The sequence below is a fragment of the Danio aesculapii genome, chromosome 9 (assembly GCF_903798145.1).
Source record: "Danio aesculapii chromosome 9, fDanAes4.1, whole genome shotgun sequence".
NCBI classification, from domain to species: Eukaryota; Metazoa; Chordata; class Actinopteri; order Cypriniformes; family Danionidae; genus Danio; species Danio aesculapii.
The window spans coordinates 55780604-55792033 of record NC_079443.1 but is presented as its reverse complement, the minus strand read 5'-3'; the positions used below and the strand labels follow the sequence as shown (position 1 = coordinate 55792033).

General features: G+C 43.8%; 1 protein-coding gene across 1 annotated transcript in view; it reads left to right on the top strand.

Moving 5' to 3' along the window:
• Positions 1-10645, top strand: part of LOC130234618 (inactive dipeptidyl peptidase 10-like) — a 28688-nt gene extending 18043 nt beyond the window's left edge. The window contains exons 19-26 of the mRNA XM_056464860.1: positions 5900-5969; positions 6316-6510; positions 6602-6656; positions 7779-7878; positions 8004-8062; positions 8341-8413; positions 8493-8566; positions 10100-10645. Of these exons, the coding sequence (XP_056320835.1) occupies positions 5900-5969; positions 6316-6510; positions 6602-6656; positions 7779-7878; positions 8004-8062; positions 8341-8413; positions 8493-8566; positions 10100-10225 (752 nt within the window). The 3' untranslated portion in view covers positions 10226-10645. The remainder of the gene's footprint in view (positions 1-5899; positions 5970-6315; positions 6511-6601; positions 6657-7778; positions 7879-8003; positions 8063-8340; positions 8414-8492; positions 8567-10099) is intronic.
• The last annotated feature ends 785 nt before the right edge of the window (positions 10646-11430 follow it).

The following is an 11430-nucleotide window of genomic DNA, read 5'->3' as shown; positions in this document are numbered from 1 at the left end:
GTTTTAATTAATATGGTTATCAACAATGTTAATAGCTGAATTCCTCAACATTGACTTGGTTCAATCTGTATAGCATGGTGATAACAATATTAAACAAAAATAAAAATTACAAATTATATATGTACACAAACAAACACACATATATGAATATATACATATATGCATACAGAAACCTGTAAATAAATATAAGAGACAAAACTATATACATAATGTCAGAGAAGTACATAAATGAGGTAAAAAATGTCTACTAAAATTATTGTAAAACATCAAACAGAGAGAAAAGATTTGTTGTCACCTATATCCTGACACATCTTAATTGTTTCTCCTACGTTGTTAAATTATATCACTTAAGTTTTAAGGTGAGGTGTCTAAATTGCACCCAGCAAGCTGAACTGGCGCTCTAGGCGAACGGTGATCACACCGCCCTGTTGTGTCCTCTGAGGGTAATGTGTGTGTGTGTGTGTGTGTGTGTGTGCGTGTGTGTGTGTGTAAAGAGCAGGTAGACTGGGATGGGATAGGAGATCTCGGAGTTTTTGGTCAATAAAATAGTTTGTCGTCTGTATTTTCTAGTCCATCGTCTGTATTTACATTCACCCACTGTTAGCCAAAATCCACACCTTACACTATGAAGCGTGTGTGCACTGTGACTACATCTATATTGTTAATTAGCAGCTGGGCATTTCACTCTGTCTAGCGCTGAAGCCTGTCAGTGTCGTCGACCAATCGCAGCAGGCTGTCATCAGTCCAATCAGTGCAGATTAGCTTCGCGCTCAGGAGGGGTTTGGGAACAAATGAATCGCTGAACGATTCATATGGGAGTCGCTGGGATAATTAGGTAAAAATAAATGCAGATTATAAGAACATGACAGTGTTTTTTGACCTTGCATGCATATTAGACTGTTGTTGGAGACCCTTACAACCTAAATATGACCCTATTTCATGTATAATAGGGGCTCTTTAAAATCCGGCAGTGATAAGCCACCCTGTGACTTAGGGCGTTTTAGAGTGTCCAATTTGATTCAGGGTTTTTTATTATTCCCAATAAATTTCATCCTCTGAAGTTATGTGAAAGAATCTTTAGGGGGAGAGAAGGGTAACATGGAAAACAGGAAATTTAACCGTCCGAGTACATTCATCTTTATTATCGCTATCCTCCCTTGTAACGTCAATTTCAAAGCTGACCAACGCTGTAAATCTGATTGTATTTTATTCTTTAATGCAACATAATTCTCAGAACTGACATTGGAAAAACAGGGAGGAATACACAGATCTAGATAGGTGAATTTTAAAGTATGCTATTGAAGAGGTAAGTTGTTAGGAAGCGTGGTTCTCTTTGCCGAGAGATTATCTGCCCTGTTTGAACCACTGCCTGAGAGCAGCTATATAAAGTTTTTATCATCTGAATGAAGTTAGAGACAAAGCCAAATACTTTAAGGACCATCCATAAGTAACTCCATTCAAGCCTATCAAAAGCTTTTTTCAGCGTCTATGCTGAAAAGTGCTGCTGGGATGTTAGATGTCTGAAAAGTAGAGAGAACATGAAAAAGACGTCTGACATTGTCAGAGGCCTGTCTACTTTTTATAAAACCTGTCTGATCTGCATTAATCAATTTTCCAATCAATGGTCCAATTAGATTTACAAGTACTTTTGCAAAAAGTTTTAATTCTGAGGATATCAGAGATATCGATCTATAGCTTTTAGGGCAGTGTGGGGGCTTGTCTTTTTTAAGAAGTAAAGTAATTAAGGAAGTATTTTGATCTCTATGAAACTTTCCCTGTTCAATGGCATATTTATTGAAGATAAGATCAATGGCCCAACCTGATCCCATATCCCCTGAAAAAGTTGAGGGGGGAGTCCATCTAAACCAGGGGACTTGCCCAATTTCATGGATTTTAAAGCTTTAGTCAACTCCTCCAGTGTGATAGGGGCACCTAGAGCTCCAGCTTCTTCTGGTGATAAAGAGGGAAGGTTTAGATCATTTAGAAAATCAGACATTCTACCATCATTTGGGTCTACCTCTGAAGTGTATAATGTTAAATAAAATTCTCTGAATCTATCATTTATTTCTTGCTGGTTGTGGGTGATCAGCCCTTGAGATGTTTAAATGCTACTAATAAGTGAGTAAGACTCTGCTTCCTTCATTTTTAGAGCCAGAAGTCTGCTTGACCTCTCATTATAATAATAATAATTGACTCTAGTTTTATGTATCATGAATTCTGCTACATGTTGATAGCAGAATTATCATCTTTTTTTTAAGTGCTGCTAGATGTTTCTCTCTAGATAAACAAAATATGGATTTTTGATGTTTTCCTATTAGAGAGATCTGTGTTTGTAAATTAGATATAACTCTGTTCCTAGATAAATGGAGATGTTTTGAAAAGGTAATAGCATTGCCATGCAGAAAGCATTTAGTTACTTCCCATAATGTTTGCGGATTGGAAGCAGAGTCCTTATTATCAAGAAAGAGTTAAGCTGTGACAAATACTCTTAATTTTTCAAAAGGGAATTATTAAATCTCCAGCGTCGACTCTTATGATTCACTTTGTCACCTATAAGGAATGTATACAATACTGCAGCGTGGTCAGATATGAGAATAGGTAGTATCTGTGTGGACACAATATTACTATTAATTTGGGGTGAAACAAAAATATAATCAATTCAGGGATATGTTTTATGGCGTGAAGAATAGAATGTGTAATGTTTACTTATTATATTCCTTGAACGCCAGGCATCAATTACATTAAGTTCTTTTATGAATGTATTTAATTCACTAAGTTGGTGTGTGACATTTACTGCCGGACCTGAAGACTTGTCAAGCAATGGATTGCATACTTGATTAAAATCTCCTCCAATGATTAGATAATAATCCTTGAAATCTAGAATTGTTTTTGTCAAAATTGATAAGAAAGTAGGATTATGGTCATTTGGAGCATAAATACAAGTTATACAAAACTTATTATTATTAATAATTACACATCTATACATACATAAGCCATTCGACCTGTATTATCAGACCCAATATCTTCAATATAAACTCTAAATTTTCTACTAAATAAAATTAGCACTCCTTTTGTTTTATTTTTTTGCAGAGGAATAGGCCACAGATCTATAGTACCTATTTTGAAAGAGATGAACATCTGTCTTAGATGTGTTTCTTGTATCAATGCTAGAGTTACCTTGTTCTGCTTGAGGTAGAGTAAACATTTCGCTCACTTTCGAGTTCAGGCCTCGGACATTACATGACATCAGCACTAAGTCCTGCAACATACTGTCGGTTTTGTGATGAGGAAATAAAAGAAAACATTCGCATGTTAATAAAACTTTGTACATGGTAGGACCAAACTGACACTTTACAATTCAAAGAATAAAAGAAAAACGACTCTGACGAACAGATTAACCCCCAACCAGGAGTGTTGTTAACCGTTAACAACTGAGGAGGTATAACTTGCCTACCTCTGTCTTTGGTTAAACTGAACTCACACAGATACAAGTCCTTCGGGAAGCTCCTTGACAGCGGTCCCAAGTCTTAAATAATACATGACTGCTCATAATAACAAAAAGAGGAGACAAAGATGTCGTTAAATCAGATTTCGTGGCAAAAACTTTACAGTGTATGGGTATGGTCACTCCATATCAGCAAGAGCGTCAAAGCGGCCGCCGCGATTCCAGTTATCCCCCAACATTCTGCTTACCGGCAAGAGTAAACCAAGAAGGGGTAGTAGCCTTTTGCGTGAAGTTGCTTCTTGATCGCATCAAAAGCCTCACGTCGAGAAGTCGTCTCAGGACTGTAATCCGTGAAAAAGTACAGATTCGATTTGGCGTGAGTTTGTGGAGTTTTAAGAGCCCTGGCTTCGCGAAGGATTTTCACTCGGTCTTCATATCTCAGTAAGCAGAAGATTAATGTTCGCGGACGCCCGCTGGCGTTAGCACGAGATCCACAAACCCGATGCGCCCTCTGAATTTCGATTTTCCAACCTGCAAGTGCAGGAAACCATTTGATGAGATTTTCTTGAAGAAACCCGATTGGGTCAGATCCTACTGCACCTTCTGGTAGATTTACGAGGCGTATGTTAATACGTCTCGCTCTATCCTCATGGCATATTATTCGTTCTCGTAGTTGCTTTATTTCCCCACCATGATCGGTCAGCTTCTCCTTTACCACACGGAGCGACGTCTCTGTGGCAGTTTGTTGCTTCATTAGAGTCAGAAACTTCGGCTTGTACTTTCACGTCCTTTGTAAGTTGCTCGACAGCCACAATAGACGTCTCAGCACGTCAGTTTCCTTCACCACTTGTTTCATCATTTCACGCATCAATGTCTCCTGCTGTTTTAGCACCATTAGCACATGTGCGTCCATTTGGTCTTTAGGTGGATCTTTGGCTGGAGTTTGGTTGTTTTTTAGTCTGGTAGTGTAGGATTTCATATTCATTTGCGTGCTCCCACTTGTCTTCTTACTCTCAGATGTCATTATTATCTGTGTAATGCAGTTATATAGTTCGGTTTAAACCAGAAAAAAAGACCTGAGACGGAGCTCTCGGCTACACGTGCATCTCAGCCACAAGGCTACCTGGAAGTCCTGTTTGTGAGTTTTGTTCATTTAGTTAATTGTCACCGTTGTTGAGGTTCATTCGCTGATTATTGATGTCTCTGTGAGCAGAAGTTGAACCATAGATTTTTTTAGCTTATAAACCTTCATAATTCTGTGGCATCTGCAAGCATGTTATTACGTTACTACTAATAATGGATTAAACATTGGTGAACATCAGTGAATTATATTATTTCATCACAGGTTGTGCCTCACTTCATTTATAAATGTTTTTTCTTTTTTACTTTTATTGTTTTTTGTTTGCTGTAATGAATAAACTTTAAGCAAATTTCTTCAAAGTTACAGCAGCCCAAAAGAAAATGTATATGAAGAGGTTCAGGGCTCTGAGCCCAACTAAAGCAAACACTTTTCTCCACGATGGTGACTTTAGTCTATGTGGTCCACATGTTTTAAGATAACTGGGCCACATTTGCCATATCTTCTCTGGGCCACTATAGGCTCAAATCCACATTAGCCATAGCTTATTGTGCCGAATATTCGCCAAAATTGGCCCACATATGTTTTAAGATAACTGGGCCACTATAGGCTAATGGCTGCATTAGCCAGAGCTTACTGTGCCAAATATTTGCAAGTTGTGACCCACATATGTTTCAAAATAACTGAGTCACATTTGCCATATTTTCTCTGGGCCACATTAGGCTCACAGGAGCATTAGCCAGAGCTTACTGTGCCAAATATTTGCCAAAAGTGGCCCACATATGTTTTAAGATAACTGGGCCACATTTGCACTTAAACGTGTGAGCCACTTTAGGTTTAGACTCAGATTACCCTTAAATGACTATGCCACATTTTGCCAACTGTGGCCCACATTTGTCCTCCATCATTTGGGTCAAATTTCTATTTTCCACATTAGGCTCACATTCAGATTACATTTTGCCATAAGTGCCAAATCTTTGCCTTAAATTGCCCATATATGAATTTGAATCTTTGACCCCCTTTGCCATTGTACAGGTGGGCCACTTCAGGCTCACATTCGTTTTGTTTGGGCCAAAGGAATACCACCAGTGCCGCATAACTGCCTAAAGTAGCCTATATTCGTATGCTATCTGGGGTGTTGGTTAGGGATAGGGCTGCTATGGGATAAGGTTGGTTGGAGACGGGGTTGGGTTAGGGATAGGTTTAGTTGGAGATACAGTTGGGTTAGGGTTGGTTAGGTATCAGGTTGGTTTGGGTTAGGGAAAGGGTTGGTTAAGGATAGAGTTAGTTAAGAATAGTCTTGGTTAGTTATAGGCTTAGGGTTTGATTGTTTTACTCCTGTAAGTGTGTTCACTGTGTGTTTACTGTGTTTACAGTGGTGAGACTTGAGCTCAGCTTCCCTCCACAGTTTGAGGAGAGTAAACTCTATCCACTGCTGCTGCTGCTGTAAGAGCTCACACACACACACGCACGCACGCACGCACGCACGCACGCACGCACACACACACTGTCTTTCTCTCTCACACATACACATGTATCACACACACAGCACACAACTACACCCAACACTACATATGTAATGATATAGTGTCCATATATGACCAGCATGTTGAAACTCTGTAGAAGTGACTTCAACACTGATTTGGAGGTCCTGCACTGTGCGCTGAAGCAGAGACTGTGAACGACATGTGTGGTAATGCTGAACTCTGTCCTGTGTCTGTCTCTGTGTGCGTGTGTTCTGTAATGTGTGTGTGTGTGTGTGTGTGTTCTGTAATGTGTGAGTGTGTGTCAGTGACAGCGCCCCCGGTGGTCAGCAGGTGACTGAGCTCTTCCGCCTGCAGTGGTCAGACGTGCTGGTCAGTGCTGAGGGTGTGCTGGTGGCCCGTGTGGATGCTCGAGGCAGTGGGCTCCAGGGTCAGGAGCTCCTGCAGGGGGTGTACCGGCGCGTGGGACTGGCAGATGCAGATGACCAGCTCTCCGCTCTACAGTGAGTCTCTCTCTCAAACACACGCACACACTCAGATGAGGAACTCTGCTCAGTTTATTGAGCTCTCCATCACCTGTCCTCTGCTCTGCAGGTATCTGGTGAAGCTGCCGTATGTGGACGCAGCCAGAGTCGGAGTATTCGGCGAGGTGAGGAGAGTCTTTATTTATTCTCCTTTATTAATAATTCAAATGAGCCTTAAGGGTCAACTATCCCCCAAACATAAACCATAGACGGCATAACACGCTCTCTTCATAAATTATCATAAGCATTTGACGTTACACTCTGAATACAGTGTCCAGGATAGCTCAGACCTTTACTATGGTTTCATTTCCCAGTGCTTCAGTCTGCTTATTAAACTGCACACAGTTCTGCGTCTGCTCACCAACTCTCAGTTCAACGCAGCAGTTAATTATGAATACAATAAAACATTTATACAGGACTCAGATCAGCTCATTCCTCCATAAGATCTTCAGATTCAGTCAGCCAACAAACACTCATAAAATACAGAGAAGCAGTGGAGAATGGAAAACTCTCTGATGAAGACCATCAGCAGAGCTTCTGTGTTTAATAAGGGCAGGTCAGCTGGTGGAACTCACTACAAAACAGAACACACACACACACACACGCACACACACACACGCACACACACGCACACACACACACACACACAGACACACACACACACACACACACACACACACACACACACACACACACACACACACACACACACACACACACACACACACACACACACACACACACACACACACACACACACCATCACCTACAGCAGTCACAGATGCAGTGATGCTGATTACTCTTCTATCATCTAGTAGTTCATTTCTGGATTCTGAATATATTTCAGTCAACATTACTACATATCTAGCAATCTGGGCCATTCCTGTATGAGTTCATTGATTTGAAGTTGTTTTTAGAAGTGAGAAAATCCTGCTGATGTGTAGACAGTGAAGGTGTTTCAAGCAGGAGCAATAATAGATGATCCAGAGCTCAGCTTCATCAGATGCTTTAAATAAACCCAAAGCTCCATCAGAGGAACAGATGAAACTCTCTCTACCACCAAAATAGACACTCTGCGAACATCAAACCAATGTTTTACTGAAGTTTGATGTGGGATGAGCAGAATGATGTGTGTGTGTGTGTGTGTGTGTGTGTGTGTGTGTGTGTGTGTGTGTGTGTGTGTGTGTGTGTGTGTGTGTGTGTGTGTGTGTGTGTGTGTGCGTGTGTGTGTGCGTTCGTTCGTTCAGGCGTACGGCGGGTTTCTGAGCTCCATCCTGCTGCTCTCACACACATCTGTGCTGCGCTGTGGAGCGGCCCTGAGCCCAGTGTTTGACTGGCGGCTCTACGGTACTGACACACACACTCACATAAACTACACACACACACACACACACACACACACACACACACACACACACACACACACACACACACACACACACACAATAATGTGACCTTTCTGTGTTTCACAGCTTCAGCTTTTACCGAGCGATACTTTGGTTTCCCTGTACCGAAGGAGCTCAAATACACGGTAAGGCGACAGCAGCCAATGGTCTGCTCCATCAGCCTGCGCACACACGGAGCATCATGACAGAAACTGTAGATGAACATTATTATTATCGAACATTATATATGACATGATTACCCCCGTCCCCACGCACGCACACGCACACGCACCGCTGGGTCTCAGTGTGTTAGAGAGTTCTGGTTACTCACATAAACATTACTGAATGTTAAATAGCTCACCTGTGTATTCCCCGGCTCAGGTGTGTTGGTTGCTTGTGAACTGATGAGTGTGTGTGTCTGCAGGTCTCCAGTCTCCTGCTCAACAACACACGCTCAGACGACACACACTTTCTGATTCTGCATGGAACAGCAGATGGTGAGTTCAGAAAGCAACAGTTGTATACTCGGATGCAGCGACTGCAGCTTCACACACCTTTCCCTTTCTCTCCTGTTAGCGAACGTTCATTTTCAACACACGGCGGAGTTAGCGAAGCTGCTGTCTGCCATTAATGTCAACTACAGACTACAGGTGAGATCATCATGCGACACACACCTGAATCCTCACAAACTCTGCCCTTTGACCTCATATAGCTCTACCTTATGACCTCATGAGCTCCGCCCCCTGGACCTCCACCCCTCCAGCCTCATATGCTCCGCCTCTCAGACCTTAGGTGTTCCTCATACTCTGCCCCTCCCACCTCAGGTGTTAATGCTCCGCCCCCACCTGCACATTAGCTGTTCCTCATGCTCTGCCCCTTTAGGTCCTCTGCCCCTCTGATCCTCCACCCCTTTGACATTAGCTGTTCCTCATACTTCGCACCTCTGACCTCAGGTGTTCATGCTCCGCCCCTCTGGTCCACCAACTCTATGACCTCAGGCATTCCTTATGCTCCGCCTCTCTGACCTCAAGTGTACCTCATGCCCCCCTCCTGTACTCGATCCCCCATAACCTCAGGTGTTCCTCATGCCCCCCTCCTGTACTCGATCCCCCATAACCTCAGGTGTTCTTCATGCTCCACCCCCACCCTGCACTAGATCCCCCATAACTTCAGGTGTTCCTCATGCTCCGCCCCCTCCTCCACTTGATCCCCCATAACCTCAGGTGTCCTCATGCTGCACCCCCACCCTCCACTTGATCCCCCATAACCTCAGGTGTCCTCATGCTGCACCCCCACCCTCCACTTGATCCCCCATAACCTCAGGTGTCCTCATGCTGCACCCCCACCCTCCACTTGATCCCCCATAACCTCAGGTGTCCTCATGCTGCACCCCCCCCCTCCACTTGATCCCCCATAACCTCAGGTGTCCTCATGCTGCACCCCCACCCTCCACTTGATCCCCCATAACCCCAGGTGTTCCTCATGCTCAGCCCCCTCCTGCACTAGATCCCCTAACCTCAGGTGTACCTCATGCTCCACCCCCTCCTGCACTTGATCCCCCCCCCTAACCTCAGGTGTTCCTCATGCTCCACCCCCACCCTGTCACTTAATCCCCCTAACCTCAGGTGTCCTCATGCTGCACCCCCACCCTCCACTTGATCCCCCATAACCTCAGGTGTTCCTCATGCTCCGCCCCCTCCTCCACTTGATCCCCCATAACCTCAGGTGTTCCTCATGCTCCACCCCCACCCTGCACTTGATCCCCCATAACCTCAGGTGTTCCTCATGCTCTGCCCCCTCCTCCACTTGATCCCCCATAACCTCATGCTCAGCTCCCTCCTACACTAGATTGCCCTAACCTCAGGTGTTCCTCTGCTCAGCCCCCTCCTGCACTAGATTGCCCTAACCTCAGGTGTTCTTCATGCTCCACCCCCACCCTGCACTTAATCCCCCTAACCTCAGGTATTCCTTATGCTTCACCCACTTAAGCCCTTACTCTGCCCCTCTGATCTCAGGTGTACCTCATGCCCCGTCCCCTCTTGCACTTGATCCCTCCCAACCTCAGGTGTTCATCATGCTCCACCCCCTTCTGCACTTGTTCCACTCCTCTGACCACAGGTGTTTCTCATGCCCCACCCCCTCCAGCACATGCCCCGCCCCTCTGACATCTGGTGTCTCTGCAGATCTTCCCTGACGAGGGACATGATGTGTCCAGCAGACGCTACATGCTGAACTCGCTCATCTCCTTCTACAGAGACTGCTTTAACGTCCACATTGCTGTTGCCATGGAAGCCAGTGATGACGACTAGCATCAGCAGCATCAGAGGAAAGTCCATTAGATCTGTCTTAGTGACACGCTGACTGGTGATGAGCAAAGTCACACTGACCGAGCTGAAAGAGGGATGGTTGTGTCTGTTAGAGAGAATCTGAACGCATTACGGCATCTTCAGGTCTACATGATCTCTCCATCTCCAAAAGAGTAATCAAGATCAGTGAGCGACTGCAGTCACTGTGAGCTTCATACCCTTCCTTTTGCTGCCCGAGATCCTTTATAATGCAGTCTAGCAAGTTAAAGCACTGCTTCTATTTTTGCACAAACCCTAGCACTGATAGTAGAGCTTTAAAACCTGAACATGCAAATACTGCAGTGTGTCCACATGACACAATACACACGGCACATCAACACAAGGCACATCAGCACACAGCACATCAGCAAGAGTTAAACTATCTAGAAGGGTTTGGGGAGATTTAGCTGTGGTGGATCCTGAAAGTCCAGCACAGAAGGCCAGCAGTGTCTCTCTCTTCATCATGTGTGCAGAGTCCCTGAAGCATGATAGCGTTTATAAAGACTCCGCTGATTAGAGCGCTTCACTTTAGACAAAACTGTACAGCACAGACATCACTGCAGCTCCTCCACTGATCACTGTATATCTGTACAGTACACGGGTTAACGAGATATATAAGGCATTATGTAAATTAAATAAAGTATGAGCGGTTATTTGCATATATATATATATATATATATGCAGAACAGAAATCTGAACATGCATAAAGCCCGGTTCTAAACCCCTGCTGGATTCTGCTGCCATATTAAAGGTTTTTACAGAAGAATGTTTGTGTGGTTCTGTTTTTCTACACATCAAGCTGATGATCTTTGTGCATGGTGTAACCCTGTATGTGTGTGTCTCCAGACGTCAGCAGCTCAAACACACTGGAGAACATTCGGTTCCTGATGACCAGCATTCACATCTGCTCAAAACACTGGACTGTAAACATTCATGACGAGTGTTCTGACACCGCGGTCCACGATTACACTCATCACACTCACCTTAGAGTCGATCAAACACACAACAGTACTGGTTTCCAACTTTATTTGAAAATATCATTATACAGTCACTTTCTATCCATACATTACAAAATGTCCACTAAACTGAAGTGATGATGCATTCCCACATGTGAAGGTAATACAGAGGACTGCGCTGGGGTGATGATGGCAGTAAAGCAGCCGACTGAT